The 21,777-nt window shown below is 43.0% G+C and overlaps 1 protein-coding gene across 5 annotated transcripts in view; it reads left to right on the top strand.

The window, feature by feature from the left end:
* EGFLAM (EGF like, fibronectin type III and laminin G domains) overlaps positions 1-21,777 on the top strand; it is a gene marked incomplete at its 5' end in the record, with an annotated part of 169,969 nt that overhangs the window by 35,756 nt on the left and 112,436 nt on the right. For 3 of the 5 annotated variants that reach the window (XM_082837407.1, XM_082837404.1, XM_082837406.1), the window contains 2 exons: positions 14,138-14,247; positions 15,432-15,515. In XM_082837407.1, coding sequence (XP_082693533.1) covers positions 14,138-14,247; positions 15,432-15,515 — 194 coding nt within the window. Of the gene's footprint in view, positions 1-14,137; positions 14,248-15,431; positions 15,516-18,564; positions 18,592-21,777 lie in introns of all 5 variants that reach the window. The other 2 variants (XM_082837403.1, XM_082837405.1) reach the window with 1 other exon arrangement.

Genomic DNA, 21,777 nt, shown 5'->3' with positions numbered 1-21,777 from the left:
AGCACCGTAACCTGCTGGTCGTTGAGTGGAGCTGGGTCTTAGCCTTGAGATGGAGATCTCTAGGAGAGCTTTCTACATTTGATATTACATGGGGCTGGGAGGTCTCTGGTGGACCAATGTCTTGAACTCAGCTCTCCCACCTCAGAAGCTTAGGTCTGACACCTGGCTGGAGTACCAAGATCCTGTCAGCCCCATGGCCAGGTACGTGGGGAGTTTCTTGCCTTTTGGGAAGTCTGAGGTCTTCTGCTAGCATTCAGTAGGTGTTCTGTAGGAGTTGTTCCACGTGTAGATGTATTTCTGATGTGTTTGTGGGGAGGAAGGTGATCTCCACGTCTTACTCTTCTGCCATCTTGAAGGTCCCCCAGGGTGGTTAGTTTTTATGGGCTGCGTAATTTCATAGGCTAGTGAGTAGGAGGATTATTCCAACTAATTTGCGGAAGAGGTGAGATTTCCAGGAATTGGGCCGCCACCCAATTTTTGACCTTGTGTGGTGGCCCTGGAACTGTCATGGTGCCTATGGGTGTGTCATTTAGATGCTGATGTATTACGATGAGCATATAAATGAGGCTCAAGGTCTACTGAAGGTTGAACCTTCTGCCATCTTGGGCCTAGTTGGTTCTAACCAGTTTTGTCTTGTCCTATGGCTATGTCATTCTTTTAGAGGTTGTGCCCTGCTCCCTTCCCTCCTATTTCACTTCCATACCCTCTTTGGAAAGATGACCATGTTTCCTGCAGCAGATCCCTGCTGCTTAGGGTATCTGTATCTCTATCTGAGGTCTATGTCTTTAGACCTCAGATTGGGAATGACCCACAGGTCTCAGTGGGTCTCTGACCTAGAGCAAATATCCTCTGGTCTCAACAAGAGATCTAGTGATGGAGATGTGACCCATTCTTGCCACCATGATTTCCTTTTTCTAGCAGTCCTTGTGGTAACTGGGGTACCTGGGAGAGCAAATTCAGGTTTGTGGCTAATTTGGGGATGTTAGTACAGTTTGATAGGAGGCTGAACTAAGGTAATGGCAGTAGCACTGGAAGGAAGATGTGGATTTATTCAGTCAGTCATTTAGTCAATCAGACAGCTAATATTTCTGTAATGCCTATTATGTTCTAGAGACTACTATAGGTGCCGAGGATAAAGGATGACCACAAAAGGCCTGGCCCTCATGGAGCTTACATTCTATGGTCTATTGGGGGCAGCATGGTGGGTGGTGCTGTATCTTGATAAAGATGCTCCGAGATTTTTGGACTGTGGGGAACGTGGGAGAGGAGATTTGCAGACTGAATATGGTTTTAATCTAGAACATTTGGAGTTTGAGGTGTCTGTGAGCCATCAAGGCTGAGACGCTCAGTTAGATATCCAGGGCTTACTTGAAAAGATACACTGGGCAGGTGCTTGGAGATACTGTGGGAATGGATGAGACCACCTGGAAGAATGGGACTCACAGTAGGGCTCAGCCGGGGGCAGGTGTACATCAGGACCACCTGGGGAGCTTCTTCAGACTCTGGGCATCAGTGTCCTTGACCCAGACATTTAGAGATTTTGAAATACCCCATATGGGCATCCTCCCTAAACTACCACCATTGAGATGTCCTCTAAGGGGAATGTGATTACGTTGAAGCAACAAAAAGGGTTGAGAGTTACTGGTACAACCTGAGAGGAGGCCAGCGTCCAACTGAAAGCCTCGACAGCTTCGTGAAATTTGGAAGTACCTGTGAGAAGCTCCGAAGCTGCTGGCTAGGGACTGAACAAATAAGGCTTTAGTGTCAGTTTTTTCACTAGCTGCTGGGATCTCACACGGCGCTTAGCTGCTCTGAGTTTTAATTTCCCCATCATTAAAATCAGAGGGTAGGCCAAAGCAGTGGTTCTCACCCTGTGGTTTAGGAACTAGCAGCTCCAGCATCTCCCAGGAGCATGTTAGAAACGCAAATTCTTGGGCCTCATCCCTTACCTCCTTAATCAGAAATTCCAGGCAGGGCCAGCAATCTGTTACTCCAGCCTGGCAGGTGATTCGGGTGCTCCCAAACGTCAGAGAACCGCCGGACGAGATGAATTCGGAACTCCCTTCTAGCTTCAAATCTTCTGCTCTGTACTGTTGTCCAGACGCTTTGGTCAAGTTTCACAGTCTAAGTCTCTTTGTCCCTCTCCCCTGTTCAATGACCTTAGCATTTAATCACTGTTAATAATGAATCATTGTAAAATGATTTAAATGATTTCTGCTTGTGGTGGGGAGGATACGCACGTGTGTGTGTGTATGCCTGTGCGTGCACGCGTGTGCACGTGTGTGTGGCAACAGGAGGCTGGCGAGTGGAGACTCAGCCTTCCTGCTTGCTTTTTCGGATGATGTGGTCAGAGTGAGCCTGCCCCAGTGAAAGCAAAGAGTCACAAGGTGTGGTCGCGCACAGTAGGCGCTCAGAGGCTGGTTTGGGCCTTAACCCTCTGTCACACACCTGGAGTTGGGGGAGAGCGGGGCCTCGAAGTCCACCGTCTAATGGTTACTCCAGTAGGTTGCCAGCTCTCTGGTGCTGCCGCTGTCTCCAGCGTCCTTCTCCATTTCTGGCATGTGTGCTTTATTTGCCTTGCTGACCATGAGCAGGAACTGCTGTTAGAGGCTCTCAGCTAGATTTCCCTTCGCTGGAAGTCCACAGCTGGGCCGGAAGGACTCCTCTGCAAGATCCCCTCACAACCCAGCTGAGCCCAGTTTATGAAGCTGCGTGATGCTCGAGCTGGGCCTGCCCCGATGCTAGTGCATCTAGAGCAGGAGTTCAAATGGACACCTACCTACCACCTGTAAAAACTTACGATTCATTCACAAAATAAACAGTTAGTTGCAAGATTTTCGCTTCTTCCACCTTGACAAATATACTTTCATAATGACCTGGAAGACCAGGTTCAAGTTTAGATTTCTCAGCCTCCCTGAATTTCCACTTTGAAAGAGGCAGTGTGGACAGGACTGGTCCCTGAGGCCCGGTCTGCTGCCTTGCTTGCTCTGCCCCTGCCTGGAGGCTGCGCCTGTGCACACACGTGGGCACCGCAACCAACAACCCAGCTCCGTCCGCTGGCCGTCCTGGCACACAGCGACCCACTGGTCACCCCATCACTGAGGGTGCACACACCGACAGCACAGGTCCCCCTCAGGGAAGAGACCACTGCGGACCAGGACGCAGGCTCAGGACTCTCCAGGCCGGGAACCCAGGGTCTTGTGTGCTCAGGGAGTGGTCCACGAGCGGAGGGGCCCCAGGCTCTTCTAGGCATGTCCTCCTGGCCTGGGACACACACTCCAGCCAAGGGGCATGGTGTGGCCAAAGGAGGATCCAAACTGGGTCTTCTAAATCAGGGCCCACGTTTGTCTGGGTTTAATGGTGCCAGGAACCGCTCTGAGTGATTCTCTTCTCTGTCCCCTTTAGAGTTCTGTGGATGCTCCCCCACGTGCTATGCAGGGAAGTATGAATGTCAGAGTAGGAGGGACGTTAGAAATCATAGAATCCAGCCCATTGGTGAGCAGACGAGTAAATCGAGGCACTGCACGAGGGTGGGTGACATTCCGGAGAGATGCATTGCTCCCTGGAATGGTACTCTGGAGTGGTGGATTGTGGGATTGCGTGCTGGAACGGTGGATTTCAGAGGGAAGCATGATTGTGCTGTGGACCATAAACCCCCCACTAAAAGAAGCCGGGAGGGCTCTGCAAGACATTTCATGCTGCCCCTCAGTGTCTGAGAATTTCCTGAATCCCTAGGTCACTAGAACAAATACTGTTCTGTGTCTTAAACCCACATTTTTACTACTGCCTTGAAGGCATCACCTTGAAAGTGGCTCTAGTGGCAGATTCTGGTTACATATTCATAGTGCTGCTTTAGTAATATTAGTTGGAGCAAGCTTCAAAAAGATGGAAATAAGGTTTTTTTCCTGTTCAGAATTTCCTGATTATTTTTAGTTAGTCTGGGCATTTTCCATTGCGTCAGTGAATATAACTCTGTTCATTCCATGAAAATCAAATAACTAAAAAGCGAGCAATGTATTTCTGTCACAGATGACATTTTTGTTTGCATTTTGGAGTGTTTTTATGAACTGGATTACAAAACTAATTGAATCGGAGATGAATTTTACACAGGAAGTTGAAGTATTTTATGAAATAAAATTACCGTAAGAAATTGACTTAATCATTCAGAAGTTTCTAATGCAAAAACACGGTTTTGAAATTCCTCCAAAGAAGAAAGCCCAAGAAGACAGCTCCCTCATGGCAAAGAAACTCACTTGTTATTTATCTATCTCTTAAGAAGTATGGCTTTTAGCTTATCAGAACACAGCTTCGGGATGGAGTGTATAAATGCATTATACTAGTTTTAAATGCTACAGTTCTTCAAAACTAGTTTTTTATTGCGTAATATATAATCCGACATTCTAACCATAGTTGCTGAAATATGAGTTACTTTTGTACTTAACTGCTTAAATCTTGTTTAGTCCACATGTAAGTGGCCTACCACTTTGATTTTTTTTTTTAATGTTGAGGAAGCACTAATACGTTTTTATATCATAATAGATAAAAATCCCAGAAGACCTCAGTGTTATAACTATTATAAACATTTTTTTGCCTCCTTAAGAGGTTTTAGAGAGAGTGACTTGGGCTCGACTTGCCCTGTCAAATGACTGGACTTTCTCCTGATGACTCAGAGGTTGTAGACATGTGAGGAAAGTCTCTTTAGTTTCACTCCTCATCTTTCATTCCCTAGCTGGAAGAGACTGAGAGAAATGGTTTGCTTGGTTCATTCCGGTTGGGACTACACTCCGATGTCTCTTTATCTCCAAAGCTGATACCAGGCCAAGCCTCAAGACTTCCCAGCTGGTTTCTCTGGGCTTTCCAGGTCTGCCACCACCTGTCTGGAATCTGTCTCCAGCTCAGAGGGGGCCCTACTGGGTGGTTTGCTCCTGCCTTCAGCTTGCCCGCTCTATAGATACTCCAATAATCATACAATGTCTGTATAAATATTGTGCTTGCCCTGCAAATACAGCTTCAGATGGCCCCCAGCTGGAGACCTGCCTTTCCTTCAAGGACACCCCAGACAAACACACAAAGAGAAGAATGCTGTGCTCGCGATGCAAATATGCCGTAAGACAAGGCCTCTGATGCTTCCTTCCAACCAGATGGCCCTTCACACGCCCCGCCTACTCGTACGATTTAGAGTCACCAATCCTATGGCCTTCAACTGCTTTGCTGAAAAAAGTTCCGTTTAGTTTACTAACACACATTCTTCCGAGGAGGGCGCAGGCTGAGGGAACTGTGGGAGGGAAACCATATCCCTTAGAATCTGGAAAGGCCAGAGAAACCTTGGGGGAAGTCTTGACAAATGGCAAATAAGTTCCATTGCGAGCACAGCTCTGAACAGTTGGTGGCGCTGCTCCAGGCACTGGGTTGAGGAGGTTTCCGAGGCCTCCATGAATAGGAGAGAATGGACTTCCATGTGATCAATTTGATGCCGAGGGTGACTTCCAGGTTTCTGGACGTCATGGTGGATGATGATACCATTTACCAGAACAGGGTTTACTGGAGGGGCTCAGGTTAATGAGAAAGATGATGAATTCACTTTTGACCTGTTGAATTTGAGAGGCCCGTGTGACATCTGGGTCCACTTGGCAGTTGGGTACATAGACCTGCCCTCTGGAAGAAAGGGCCGGGCTGGGGAAATGGAACGGGGCGGGGGGACGGGGGAGCCCACCAGCATATATGTGGTAATGACTGGCAGGGATGAGAGCCCCCAGGAAGAGAGTGTAGTGGAGCTGAGAAGAGGACGTTCGGCAGAATCACCAAGAACACAAACTTTAAGGGGTTGAGAGAAGATCATCTCTTCTTTGTTACTACTCACTGTCTCTATCTCCTGCCCCGTTGATAAGATCTTACATCAGTAGACTCTAGACCTCAGTTTCTTCATCTGTAAAGCGGGAATAATGTCTCCTTCCTCTATCCCATACTCTTATGAGGATCAGTTGATTTCTGGTGACACGTGGTGGACTGAACAAACATATTTACTACCGGTCCCTAAAAACCCCCACTAAAATGCTTGTCAGCTGGGGCAAAGAGCGTTAACCAGCAGGACAAAAGGATCAGCAGATGGCAGTGATGAAATTTTGGAAACTGAAATGCCCATGGACAAGTGGCAATGTATTTAGAAACCAAAGAATGACGGTTGCTAAGCCAGCAGTGAGGGGAAGACCAGAAGCTGGCTAATACTTGACTAGTACTTTAAAATACACAAAAGTTTTCTTCTCTCTCTCTCTCTCTCTCTCATTCTCTCTCTCTTTTTTCTCAGATCTCTTTTTCTCTTTAAAGGAATAAATCTTCAAGTAGAAAAGATACTGATACATTGTATGAATAAACCAGTTTATCCCTTCATTTACCGGTGGACGATTAAGTTATTTCCAGTAAAAATATTAAATAAGAAATGTGCAGATAAAATCAGAGTACACAAACTCACATGGGGATAGGACATGTAACACCAAATGGTTGTTACCTCTGGAAGAGAGGAATGGAGATGGCGTTTCAGCTATATTTTATCCCGTCCCCCAACATACATTTATTTATTTATTTATTTATTTCCAGCTTTATTGAGATATAATTGACATATAACATTGTGTAAGTTTAAGGTGTACAGTGTGGTGATTTGATACATAGAGAAATGATTACCACAGTAAGGTTAGTTGACACATCCATCACTCACATAGCATTTTTGTGTGTGTGTGGTGAGAACATTTAAAATTTACTGTCTTAGCAACTTTCAGGTACTATTAACTATAGTCATCTTGCTGTACCTTAGATCTCCAGAACTTACTTATTCAATTTATAACTGAAACTTTGTATGCTTTGACCACCTTCACCCACTGTCCCTGCCCACCCCCTCTACCTTTTCACCTTCTCCCCCCTCTGGCAACCACCAATCTACTCTGTTTTTTATTATGTTTGGCTTTTTTTGTATTTCACATATAAGTGATATAATATGGTATTTGCTTTTCTCTGTCTGACTTATTTCACTTACTGTAATGCCCTTAAGTTTCACCCATGTCATCACAAATGGCAGGGTTTCCTTTTTCATGGTTGAATAATATTCCATTTTATGTATATGTGTGTATATATCTATATCTATCTATATCTACCACATATTCTTTATTCATCCATCAATGGACACTTAGTTGTTTCCACATCTTGGCTATTGTTAATAGTGCTGCAATGAACATGGGAGTACAGATATCTCTTTTGAGATCCTGTTTTCATTTCCTTCAGATAAAGATAACTGCCCAGAAGTGGGATAGCTGGATCACATAGTAGTTCTATTTTTAATTATTTGAGTAACCTCCAGACTGTTCTCCATAGTGGCTGTACCAATTAACATTCCCACCAACAGTGCACAAAGGTTCCCTTTTCTCCACATCCTGGCCAATCCCTGTTATTTCTTGTCTTTTTGATAATAACCATTCTCGCAGGTGTGAGGTGATACTTCCTTGTGCTTTTGATTTGCATTTCCCTGATTTGTGATGTTGAGCACCTTTTCATGTATCTGTTGGCTATTTATTTGTACATCTTCTTTGGAAAGATGTCTATTCATGTTCTTTGTCCATTTTTTAATCATATTATTTGGTTTTTTGCTATTGAGTTGTATGACTTCCTTATATACTTTGAATATTAACCTCTTATCAAATATATCATTTGTAAAAGTTTTGTCCTATTTTATTTCTTTTTAAAAGAGATTTGAAAATTCACATAATAATAATAATTATAGCATTACATGTTAATTATTTTGAGAAAGGGAAAAGAAAATCTTCCAATCAGTATTCAAGGACACCTGAATGAGCATACTATAAAGGCAGCATGCTCAGAGCACTGGCTTCCCCACCAGCTCTAGTCTAGAATCTTCATGAAGATGTGAGGCCAGGACCATGGTCATGACCCCATCTCTCCTCCCCTATACATCGTGAGATCTGGCTGGGCCATCCTCTAGGCCTTCATGTCCTGTGAGGCCCCGTGTTGATGCCCCCTTGGGACATAATTGTGAGATGTAATTTAGAATCAGAACTGTCGAGAATTGAGGGCATAGGGAGCAAAAAATCGGGGGAAATACTGTTCTAGATTATGGCCAGCCTCCAAAGTAGGGCGGAGCAAGAGAGTGCCTGTTCTGTGTGCTTTATAATATCAGGTCCCCCCGTTAGTGCTTCAGTCACTGTTGATTGACAGACCTGTGTGGCACTGTTTTTGGCAGCAATAGCCTCTTTCCTGGACACCTTCATTTTACTGTGATAGTTGACTTGTGATACGGGCATATTATTTTATGCAGGTACATTACCTTTGGTTAAGAGCTAGTAAATCTGCTTCATTAATTACAAACTATTTTTAACCTTACTGTTAGATTGAGAGACAGACAACAACCATGAGACAACGCAGCCTCCCCTAAACCGCCTGGTATAAACTAGTACAAACGCTTCAGGAAGCGTTATTTTGTAGATTTCCTTTAGTTCTGAAGGAGCCTGGTCATACAGGCGCCCATGCAACATTTGGTCTTTGAATATAAAAATACTTTTCCAGGCAATGTTTTCAAATTATGAAAAATAATATAATAACAATCTGTAAAGCTTACTAAATAGAAGAAAACAGGAAAAAAAATCATCCTTAATCTCAACTACCTTAATGTAACCATTAGCCTTTTACTCTTGCCTTCCAGTTATTTTGCAAATGAGTATGTCATATGACTCTAATAACAGTATTGATGGTAATTGGGTATACTTTCTATTTAACACTACATCCTAATTGTTGCTACAGAGTGACACAAGCCTCATTCTTAAAATAAACTTTTAATTTTGCAATTAATTTAGATTTATAGAGAGTTGCAAAAATAATAGAATTCCTGTCTTTTACCCAGTTTCTCCTCATGTTAACATATTGTATAACCGTGGTACATTTGTCGAATCTAAAAGATTAACTAGTGCTAGTACTAACTAGTAATAGTACAATATTATCAAATAAACTACTGACTATTTGGATTTCGCTCATTTTCCCACTATGTCCTTTCCCTGTTCCAGATCCTAAGAAACCGTAACGTGTTTAGTCACATCTCATTTTTGATGTTTGTATAACAGTCCATCTTGGTAATGTACTATTACTAACTTGACTTTTGCCCTGTTTTAAATATTTAGATTGTTTATGGTCTTTCCATATCACAAGTGATCCTCTGAAGAACATCTTCATGCGAGCAGCCTTCTCTTCTTTTAAGATTCTTTCCTCACGACAGGCTGTAATCCCACCTCAGAGAGTCCAAGGGAAGGCACATACTTGTGGCTCCGGATATTACTGCATTTTGCCAAGTTGTCTTCCAAAATGCCTGTGCTCGTTTACTCTGCCATAAGTAATTTTTTTGAGACTAGCACATTTATGTACTCTTGTCAGCATTAGTTACTATCACTTAAACATTTTTGGCTAATTTACTAGGTGAAAATGACATCTCAATTTTAAGAAGTTGTATTTATTTGATAACTAGCAAATTTGAATATTTTGCCATGTGTGTTTATCAGCTATATTTTCTCTTATGGGAGTTGTCCCTTCATATTTTATTTGTGTATATTTTATAAACATATTCAGGGCCTGAACGTTTTTTCTCAGTATGTATGAGTTTCATAATAAAGGGATCCCTTGGCCTGCGTTTTGCTGCAATTATTTACCTTTTGATCAGTTGTTTTTATTTTTTCTGTTGTAATCTTTGAAGAGCATAATGAAGTTTTATGACGTGGATCCATCACTTTTGATTTATTTTCTTTAGCACTTTTTTTTTTTTGCGGTACGCGGGCCTCTCACTGCCGCGGCCTCTCCCGTTGCGGAGCACAGGCCCCGGACGCGCAGGCCCAGAGCCCATGGCTCACGGGCCCAGCCGCTCCGCGGCACGTGGGATCCTCGCGGACCAGGGCACGAAGCCATGCCCCCTGCATCGGCAGGCGGACTCCCAACCACTGCGCCACCAGGGAAGCCCTCTTTAGCACTTTTAAGCTTAGAAAGGTTTATCTTCAAAAAAAAAGTATCTGATTTTAAAATTCAATTCTTTTAGCTAATTTGATTTCCCATCTTTAACCATTTGATTCATCTGAGATAGTTTTGGTGTTTGGCCCAAATGTCTGACCTGGCTACCTCTCATTCACCAGCTGCCGACGACCACACCTCCTACACCAGCAGCAGTCACAGCTGCCTTTGTGATCCGAGATGAGTGGATGACACGCACCCCTCCCCTGCGCAGCCCAAGGCAGAATCCTTGGAGCTTTCAGGACTCTCATTCATCACCCCACCCACATCTACTCAACCGTGGCGCTCTGTTATGTGGTGCTTTCCCCGACTTTTTGAGGAAGAGTGTATACTGCTCCCTCTGCTCGAGACACTTCTCCATCCCCACTTTGTCGCATTCTTATTAGTCCGCCAGGTGGAGTCAGGTGTGTCCTTGCTGTGTGCCACCAAAGTGCTCCATCCTTCCTTTTATGTTCCTCACACCCAACTGTAATGTCCTGCTAACTTGTTGGTGGTCCCCTGTGTCTCTTCATTATTAAGGTAGCCTCACCGACTAAGCCAGTGCCTGATACATATAGGAGCTCGATAAATATATATTAGGTGTGTGAACGATTGAATAAATGAAAGAATATGCCGATAAAAATAGAAGTCATATCTAGCTGTGTTCCAGCAGCGCTTGATTAGAATACTTTCTTAGAGAATATGAACATAAAGGGGATAGTGTATTAGAATTCAGGCTTTTCATGGTACCAGCATGTCATGGATACTGTGGATTGGCTTGTTCAACATCCATCTTACCCTCCTTTTAGGTGTCATGACTGTAATGCAAAGGCTGGAGAAATAAAAACATTTCCCAGACTGCCTTGCAGTCAGTATTCTGGAGGTAAATTAGGTCCCGCCAATTAGATGCACTCTTAGGACTTACAGAAGGCAGGAATGGGAGGAAGGCCACTTTCCAGCTGCTGTCTCTCCTGCCAAGCAAGGCCATCCAAACATGACAACTCATCATTCCAAGGTTCACCACCACTTTCGTGTGTGTCTGGAGGCAATTGTAATGGTAAGAATGGCAGGATCAAGTGTGAAGGCTGGGGTTTCTTGGTTTTGAATCATTGCAATAGCGAATTAGCTAGTTATCCTCTATCTACCTATTGTCTCTCTCTCTTTCTCACCTATTTATTTACATATTTATAAAATAGAGCTAATGGAGACTCCTGAATTCCAGTCCCCTAGTCTTTCCACCAATTTTGTAACCATGTTTCTGCTTAAAATACCTAGAGAGTTTTCTGTACTGAACAGATCCACAAGGGATAGAAGGACTGGTTTCCCACTAACTGACCCAAGTAGCCCAACTTGATGAGTTGTAATTTTTCCCCAAATGAAGAGAGTAGTGTTACTGCTAGGGCCTAGGATGAGATTGTGCTTACCGGTTATTCTGTGGTCTGTGAGGGTTCTGTAAATCATTTCCACTATCTTTTCCCCCATTCCCAGCTTCCTTTGAGATTTTGATAGCATAGACCCCCACTCAGCAATAAAGCTGCTCAGTAATAAATAATTATACAGCTGGACCCAAATGTAAAACTACACAGGAAAAAGTATAGGTAAATGACTCAGACCTTTGAACATATTAAGAGCCCCTTTAAATCAGTGGGAAAAAAAAAATAACCCAATTGAAAAATGTACAAAACACCTGAAGGGAGGAAGAAAAATAGCCAAAGAAGATATTAAAATATTCCTCTTTCTTTCTTATCAAAGTAGCAACGATTTTAAAGTAATACTCAGATCTGGGGAAGATGTGTTCCTTATACTGGGCATTCTCATACACCTCCATAAGCTTCTAAATTGGTTAATTTTCTAGATGTAAGTTTGGTTATATTTATAAAAATCTTTAAAACATTCATTCTCTGGATCAACAGTTTTCAGCCGGAGTCAGTTTTGCCTGCCATGGGGCACTTGACAATGTCTGGAGATGTTGTTGGTTTCCACAACTACAGTTGGTGGGTGCTACTAGCATCTAGTGGGCAGAGACCAGGGATGTGACTCAACATCATCCTACAATGCACAGGACAGCCCGCACGAAAAAATGTACAGCCCGAAATGTCAGTAGAGTGGAGGTTGAGAAATTCTGTCTTAGACACAAAAATTCTGTTTTGAGAATTTACCCAAATGAAAAAATTGAATGTACTTCAAGATTCATTTATTAAATCCTTTTGGAGAGCAAAAAGTCAGTAGCTATTAAAAATTAAGATGCATATACTCATAATTTTTAATAGATATCCATCCTAGAAATGCTCGGACTTTTGTGCATGACAAGGCACACACACAGATGTTCTTCTCAGCCTTATTTTTAACAGTGAAATTTTGGAAACAACCTAAATGTCAATGACTGGAGTAGCAGTTAATGTCCGTGCATGCTCTGCATAGCAGAGTATTTGGCCATCCCACTGCCCACTACTCTTTTCCTATGATCCTGTCCTCCTTTGGGAAACTCCTGTACAGTGGATAGGCTTGGTGGAAGAACTATTTCCGGGACTCCATTCATCCTGTCCGTTTCCAGTTTGGAAACCAGAAAAAACTGATCTTTCCTCTCTGATCCTTTGGTCACATGACATGTTTGTCACATGACATAAGTTTGGCCAATCAGATGGGACTTTAAATCTTGAACCAAGGCAGAGACAGAGAACAGTTGAAGATCAAATCCCTGAGTCACAGCACTGGTGGCAGCGGTAGGTGTCTATGGCCGTTATTGCCGATTGATGACACTGAACCTCTGTTACTTGGTCCACCAGAAAGGCCTTCGATTTTGTTATTGAAAATATTGGTGGTGGAGGGCCCCAGCAGTAGCCCAGTAAATAGACACATTAGATCTCTGTGAATTGCAAACAGAGTATCCCAACTGATATGCTGGAGAATTATACACAGTCCCTAAAAAGAAAGATCATCAGGACATATTAGTAAGTGGAAAATCAAACTGAAGAACACTCGTTCACTGAAGGAACGTTTATTGAGCTCTTCCATTTATTAGTCTCTGTGCTCTGAACGGGACATACCTAGTTGCGGCCCTCATGGAGCATTATTTAAAATAGCAAAATGTCAGAAATAAATTGTGTCTAACAGTAGTGGGATGAGATACACTATAAATTATGGCCCAGGCATTATATGGAAGAGCTAACAGCCATTAAAAATAAGAATAATTATTTTGATTAGTAAATACATACTATCAGTTTATATATATATTAATATTTATATATGTACACTATATATACTAAGTCAAATAAGAATATTTATGAATATATATTGAATATATATAATATGAATATTATATGTAATGAACACAATAAACAATTAAAATTATATATACATTATATAAACATATGTTTGTGTGTGTGTGTATGTGTGTGTGTGTATATATATATATATATATATATATATATATATATATATATATATATATATATATATATATTTCAAAAAATTCCATGTAACCAAAAGGAGGTATACTATATAAAAATGTTGGCAGGACTCATTTTTGAATGATGGAATTTTTTGTTTTCTAAATTTTGAAATCTGCATATGTTGTTTTTAGAAACGTAAAGTTTATTGTTCATAACCATAAAATTATTTAAGGTAAGAATACAGTAAAACATTTGAAATTTCCTAACCCCATTTTATACTAAACCTCATTTTTGAAATATTCAGCAATAAGAATATATGAGCTATATAAACAGAATCTATATAACATATCTATAAAACATATATGTTACTGAGTAAACCAAAAAAAAATTCACTGTCTTGCTCTAATATATTCCAAGCACCTTGGTCTATGCTGCCCTGAATCTCCCTTTGCTGGTCCTTGAGGTATTGGGAGTTACAGAAGGGACTGTGGGCGATAGCTGGGCTGATTTCCCTCCCATTGCAGGTTTGGGAGGGGTCAGTAGAGGTCTGGTGAAGTCAGCTGCCACAGGTGTGGCCTCCTGGAGAGATGTCTGCATTTCTGGCCTGTGAAATCATCTTTAAGTATGCTCTCCATCTGTCAGCACACACTCTTATATCTCGTGTCAAGTGTACTCAAGGTGGGATGTGTAACACCATCTCTTTTGTTTTGGGGCAGGCAAGGTGGGGCCGCCTCTTGATATCATGCTAGAGGCGCTGAACTGTACAGCTTTCAGCATCCGGTGGAAGATGCCAAGGCATCCTGGGAGCCCCATCGTGGGGTATACTGTGAGTACCTGGGCACGGGGATTTCTGTAGTGGGTGTGTTGGGGTAACTGTTCCTCCTCCCCATCTCCTGTGTACGGCCTCCTGATACCAGCCTTCCCGTGTGGGGCTTCATTCTCCCTCCGTGAAACCAGAGATGTTTCCCTTTAAGGTCATTTGTAAGTGCCCTGAAAGTCAGTTGGCTCTACTGAGTCCTTGCCCTGTTCTGGGATGGGAAAATATAAACTCAGTAGAAGACATGCTTCCTGATCTCCAACTGCCCACAGTTAAATTTGGAGACTAAAGCAGAAACATGGGAAACAATAGAGAGTCACTGTCCTATTTTGTCAATAGGACAAAATAATGTAAAATCTGAATGAAAGTGACCGGGTGGACAGGCAAAGTGGAGAAGGGAACAGAGAATGCATTCCTACCTCCGAGGGTTTACAAACTGACCCTTTTTCAGTTTACCAAAATGTTTTCTTTGAACAGTGTTTTTAAAAATGAGTCAACTTTTAGAAGTTAGGATTGGGATTGATGTATATCCACTAATATGTATAAAATGGATAACTAATAAGAACCTGCTGTATACAAAAATAAATAAAACAAAATTCAAAAATTCCAAAAAAAAAAAAAAAAAAAGAAGTTAGGAGATTTCAGATAATTACTTGAAAGGCTGAAATCTCTGGGCCTATCCAGAGAGCTGGCCACCCCAGGCTCACCTTCCTATGGGGCGCCAAGCCTGCTGGAGCTGAGCTGCCCACCGGGATGTAAACCCCCCATAAGACCCCAGACCCACCATTCCCTCCTGTCTCCCCTTCACCAAGGGAGAGAAGCCATGTATCATGACCCTTGTCCTGTTGTCATCTTAAAGTAGAGAAATGGATTTCTAGACTCAGGTAGAATCAAAAGTGGGAACATGAAAGATTACCTGAGAGAATCATGGTTTCGGGGAAAATACTAGGCGCCGGGTCCAGCCCTCTCCATTCCACTTTACTCCGTGTCTTCCTCTGGGTCTCTGCAGGCTTAGGAGTTTGCAACCCTGGCCAGGTATGTCTGATGTTTGCTGACAAGGAACTAGTGTGAGAGAGCTGAGGCAGCGCGCCTCAGGACCCGCTGTGGTTGTGAGTACAGTTCGAACCACAGGCCCTTGGTCTGGTGGAGAAGTGCTGGCCCCGCTCTCACCCGGATGTCTGCATCTTTTCCAGGTCTTTTACTCTGAGGTTGGCGTAGATAAATCCCTGCAGGAGCGGTCCCACGGTGTGCCACTCGGCCTGGATACCCTGACCACGGTGAGTAGCTCCATCCTGGAAGCCTCCTAAAAGCACATCCCTGGTTGGCATTTCATTGATATTCGGAAGGATTTCTAATTTGGTGTGTATATGTGCTGATGAATGTATAATAATAATAATAATAATGGCAACAACAATGAAAACTAATGTTTGTATAGTCCTTTGGAATTTAGAACGTCTTTCGTGGCCATAAACCCATCACGTGCATGTGTATCTCCAGAAAGGCAGCCATATGAGGAAAGCTTCCAGAAAGGCAGCTTCCATGCTGGACTCAGCCCACCCCATTTATCCTGCAGGAAAACAGCTATCTTACAGCTGTTTTCTCCCCTTCTTTTCTCCATAAAATTCAATTCTGATTTTTTTTTTGAAATCCCAATAAAGCTTTATAAATAAATATGACACATTTGTATCTTCTCAACTCCCTGGAGACACAATGCAGAAGGTGTAATTAGAAATGTATATTCAAACGGTGCAAGTTGTTTATTTTTCTTCCCCAGCCGGCATCCTGTCCTTCCACTAACCAGTTGCTGGCTCTTCATCTATTTCTTTTCTGTTTCCTGTCGAGGTCTCTTGGGGTGAATTTCTTTGCCTTAGGCATATTCTGTTTTCTTTTCTTTCACTGGCCGCCTCCTTCCCCGTTCTACTACAATTATTCTACAGGCTAGAGCCTTTCTAATTGCTCTACAAGGAGTTAGCATCAGTGCCCAGAATACCACAGCTACAATGGTGGTGGAGGAAGAGGTGGTGTTTGTAACTCCTATTTAGTAAATGCCTGCAGGGCGCAGCATCGAGAAGCTTATTTGTCATCAGTGATGAGTAGCTGTCACTTCCTGAGAGTCTGTTACCTGCCAGGCACTCTCCCTCATGCTTTTACATTTGTTCTTCCATTTCATCTTTACGACTATACTGTGACCTCATTTTCCTGCCAAGGATGCTGAGACTCAGAGAGGTGAAGTAACGTTCTTCAAACCATACGTTAGCAAGTAACGGTTGACTGTAAGCCTAGGGCAGACTGAATTCTGGGTCCCGCTCTGGCTATTTTTACCAAAGCTCTCATGACTCAAAGAAGAGATGCACGTGTTGGGCTTATTTGTATTTTGCATGGTGCTTTTATTCTCAGACTTCTGCTTGAGTACCCCTCATTTGCCTCAGGAGCGCTCAGCCCCAGCCTCCGTGGTTTAGTCTATCCTGAGGCGGGGAGATCGGGTTGGCTGCACCTAGGCCACCACCGGTTGAGGTACCATCTCCCCTTGATGGCACTGGAACTTTCAACGAGCCCCTGGACCCCACCGTGGGGCTGACATCATCCCTAGCGGCGTTCCCGGCTGCCCAGCCTCCTGTCCTGCAGTGAGTGTGGCTCACGCACAGCCTGTGCAGAGAGGGCACGGTGCTGGTGACAGGGGTCCTGGACCGCGCACGGTGCCTCTGAAATCAAGATCCTGCCCCGTTACATGAATCCGGGCCCGACACTCTGGCATTTCTGGGAAGGCCACTGCAGTGCAAACAGAAAGCAGAGTCCAGGAAGGGAGACAGGCACCCTGGGCTTCCAGCCCTCCTTCCTCCACTTGCAGGTTGGGTAACTTTGGCCAAAGCTACTTAAACTGTCTAAACCTCAACTTTCTCCCATGAAGGGGGTGTAATAATTATACTGTTGTGAGTGGCAAATAAAATTGTGCATGTAAAAGCCTTTAGTAAAAAGTAAGAAGCCATGTAGATGTTAGTTGTTATTCCTGATGACCGTTGCCTTTATGTTCAACATATTCTCTCCATTAACTACACTGAGGTGTTAGAATATGCTAGCAAATTACAGCATTTGATTACCTTGCCGATTTCAACAAACTTGCACGGTTGCTACTCTCCACCCAGCACGAGATAACACACTGTCGCTGTTCTTGGGCAGCTTTTGGTCTCATTGAGAAAACCACATTTACATTGATAAAACAATTAGAGAGCAACAGGAGACCAGATGTCATTTACATGCAACTTACTAGACAGACTGAGGTTTTGAAGACGGAGAGATTAGTATAGGAACAAGTGGTCAAGAGGTAAAAGTGGGGGCTGAGAATTGAAGCAGGGGCAGTTTCTGGAAAGGCAGAGGAGAGAGAGGGTCATTCAAGTCGAAAGGAATGGTTTGAAGCGAGGGAATGAACACATATGTGTGTGTACATGCTCATGGGCTTGTGCGTTTGGGCAGAGGGGCAGGGGAGGTGCAGAATACAGAGCATGGAGAGAGGAAATGATGACTAGACATAAAGGCAGCAAGTCAGGAAGGGGGAGGGGAGCGGTCTGGTACAGCAGAGGGGGCTCTGGATTTAGATGACTCGCATTCAGATTCCTGTATGACGACAAACCAGCTGGGTAACCTTACCGGGTCTCAGTTTCCTCATCGACAAAACAGGAACTGGAAAAGGAGCTATAGCACGTATAGCGTATCTGTGGTTCCCAGCCTGTGTGCTTCAGGGCTCTGCAGCAAACTCACAGGGGCCTTGTGGAATATTTGAACTTTGCACGGGAAACAGAAACATCTGTGTAAATTACTCCTACCAAATCTTTTGGGTATAACTATTGAATAACTGGAACCGTTAGGGATTTTTTCTAGATTAGAGGTGCTGTAAAATAATACTGCGATACTAATGGTGCCATGAACAGAGAAAGTTTGGGAACCTCTGTACTCCATCACGTCATCCTGTAGCATCCTACAGACCTCAATCTGTCTAGTAAGTTGCATGTAAATGACATCTGGTCTCATGTTGCTCTCTAATTGTTTTATCAGTGTAAATGTGGTTTTCCCAATAAGACCAAAAGCTGCCCAAGAACAGCAGCTTTTAATGTTGTGGGCATTAAACAAGGTCGTGGTCGTAGAACCCTCAGCACTACATGCGGCACAGAATAAGAACTGAGTGAGTGTTCAAGAGAAATCACATTGCCAAGGTGTGTGTTTGCTGCCCTTGGCTGTACGTGGTGGAAGGGCAGCTACTCTACGAGTTCATTTTAGTTCCTGCAACCTTTCCTTTCCTTTTCATATTGTTTTGTTTTTTCTCCTCTCCAGGGACGATTGGATCATCAGATGATTTTTGTAAGTATGCTTTCGAAAAGTTAAACCCTTGCCCCAACCCTGGATTCAGGGGGTTTCTTTTCATCAAAATGTTGATTTTTCTGCATCTCCCTCGCTGATTAAGGCCCACGGAGAGTGCTTGGTTCTAGTGGAAGCAGCAGTCGCGGAGCATAGCGGGTGCATTTTTAATCATTTAGAAAGAAACTGTTTTATCTCACATGGTAGAGTAAGGTTAAGAGCAACGTTTTGTTTGTTTGTTTGTTTGTTTTACTTTCGAAAGGAATTTTGTTTTTGTGTGAAATCCAGATTTCTTTTTTCTCATCATACATTTTCTTTCTTGCTAGGTGTTTTTCTTTTCTTTTTTTTTTTTTAACATCTTTATTGGGGTATAATTGCTTTACAATGGTGTGTTAGTTTCTGCTTTATAACAAAGTGAATCAGTTACACATATTCAAAAAGAGTCATGTACCAAAATGTACCAAATTGCAGCTCTATTTACAATAGCCCGGAGATGGAAACAGCCTAAGTGCCCATCATCGGATGAATGGATAAAGAAGATGTGGCACATATATACAATGGAATATTACTCAGCCATAAAAAGAAATGAAATTGAGCTATTTGTAAAGAGCAACGTTTTTAAAGTTTGAAGTAATTTAAGTTCTGTTCCAAGACGAGGTGAAAAAGGTTGAAAAGGAGAGAAAATATTTCAACTAGCGAGCCCCAGTGTGAGGGGAGCTCCTTCACCCGCTTTTCCTTCTTCTTACCTCACTGCCTCTAACAATCCTAGACCTTCTCAATGAGACAAAACCGGTCACCTAAACGTGGTTGATTGACTTTCTGGAAGAATGCCGAACAGAGGATTGGTTCTATTCAACTGAAGAAATGACCAAAATAACCTGGTGGATTATGTGGAATCCTGATGCACTCTTTGATAGTCTGCCTATGTAAAGGCTTCTGATTTGATTAGCATTTGACACTTAACCTTTTCTTAGAAGAATAACCAGCAGGTTTCATCCCGGAAAAATAAACAGTAAAACAAATCAGGACAATTTGGTGATGTTTTTAGAGTTAGAAATAGAAATGGATGCTTAAGCTGGTGGTCTTCAACACTTTTTGATCATGCATACCATCAGTTAAAAAATATTTGAACATATACCAATATACGTATATGTATGTATTTGTAAATTATACATCTGCTACTCTCTCTCTATATATATTGTGTACATTATAAAATCCCACAGCATTGTAAAGGAGGAGATAAAATAGAAGTAGAAAGTTCTTATGTTTTCTTCCAACATCTCAGTAGGTTGTGTTGCTCTCTCAGGGGGTTGCACCACCGCCCTGCTTTGGAGTCCACTGGTCTGGCTGACCCACAATAGTGATTCTATTTGCGTCTTATCCAGGGTTAAGGGATAAAGCAGACAGGAATCATGAGACTTGCATCTAGTCCCAGCTCTGCCACTAGAGCAAGGGTAACTGTGGGCAAGGTCACTGAACCCCCTTGAACCTCTCTTTGACTATAAAATGAAGAGGCCAATTAGTAATGGTTGCCAACTGGGGGATTCTTTGTTCCCTGTGGGCATATGGAAATAGGTGTGGGCATTCTAGTGAACAAGCTTCAGGGATTCTGACTCTCCTGCAATGTGCAGGGTAGATCCGTACGAGGAAGATTTGTCCAACCCCAATGCTGCCCCTCTTGCAAAACCCTGGAAAATACTCTATGTTTCTGTGACCACTCAGGGAATGGAAATCCCTCCACTCTGGCCTGCACAGCCTTCCTCTGGACCTTTGGAAGAAGGCTGTTTGGAAGATAACCCTTTTCTATTTCCCTGTGCCTTCCATGTAATGATGCTAAATATTCCCAACTTCTACTAAGGCAGCCGAGACACAGACTTAACTTATAGAGTCAACTGTGAAGTTGAACCCAAGGTTACTAGCTGCCAGTAAAGGTTATTTTAGAAGAATTGTAGAATTTCCATGTTGAAACTTTGGCCCAGAGAAGTTAAGTGGCATCCCCAAAACCACACAGCTCTTTGGCTCTAGAGTCTGGGTCTCCTGGCTCCTAGTCCAGTGCTGTCCCAGTTCATGCCTCCTCTTAGCTGTGCTCACTGGATGCCCTCCCGGTGTAGGGGCTACTTGTCCAGACTAGTGAACAAGACAACATACAGCTTCATTTCTGGAAACAAACCACCTGGGTTTCCAGCAGTAGGAGAAAAGTGCAGCATGGAAGCAGGTAAAGGTGAGGTTTGATTCAAGGTCAGAGATTTAAGTTCAGAGCCATTCAGCATGGTTTCATCATGGCAAAGTGAACAGGGATTCAGTTAAGAATAGTCCATTCTTTTCAGGGGCTCCTCTTACATAGCTGTCCGGGTTGTTTTTGAACATTGGGTCTAGCATGAATTAGAATGAAAGTTTAGCAGTCCCCAAACCCCAAATAACAGTGATCCTAACAAGATGTGCATTCTTGTTCTGTCATGTAATGGTCTGGATATAACCAGTTCAGGGCTCTTCTGGTGGCTTCCTTGTGCCAGGATTCTTCCATCTCATTGCTTTGCCAACCCCTCTGGCCTGCCTCTCCATCACCCAAAATAGCTTACTGCCTCATCCACATTCCAGCCAAAAGATGAGGAAAAGGGGAAAGGGAAAATATCATTTACTATCGAAGGGATAATTCAGAAATTGCCCTCAGCGTTTTTGCTCACATCCTATTGGACAGAATTTAGTCACATGGTCACATCTAGATGCAAGGGAGGCTGGGAAATGTAGTCTTTGAGTGGCCATGGTCCAACTGAAATGTACAGGGGTTCTATTACAAGAAAGGAGAGAATGGATACTAGGGGCAGAGAGTCATTCCTATCACAGACTGTGAATGGAGGGAATAGATCTGGTGCAGTAGACACGGAAAAGGCAGTTGGACATCTGAAAAACAAGGTGCTAGCCTGAGGATTAGATGTACTCCGTCTTGAGTCAGGCAATTGGAAGCATATTAAGTCATGCATTTTATCAGTGAAACCAGACCCATTCTTGCCCCGCCTAGAGTGTAGTTATATAAACTTTCTGGGTCCAGTTTCATCATCTATAAAATGAGGAGGATAAGACTGACATCTCAGAGCTGTTGTGAGAATTAAAGTGGCACTGGAAATTCCAAAATGGAGTATAAGTTATGATTATCTTATGATTATACAATCATAAGATAAAAGTTGGTTG

The sequence above is a fragment of the Leucopleurus acutus genome (genome assembly GCF_964270905.1).
Source record: "Leucopleurus acutus genome assembly, chromosome: 3".
Taxonomy (NCBI): Eukaryota; Metazoa; Chordata; class Mammalia; order Artiodactyla; family Delphinidae; genus Leucopleurus; species Leucopleurus acutus.
Note: the sequence above shows the minus strand (reverse complement) of the source record. Positions and strands in the feature narration are given on the sequence as shown.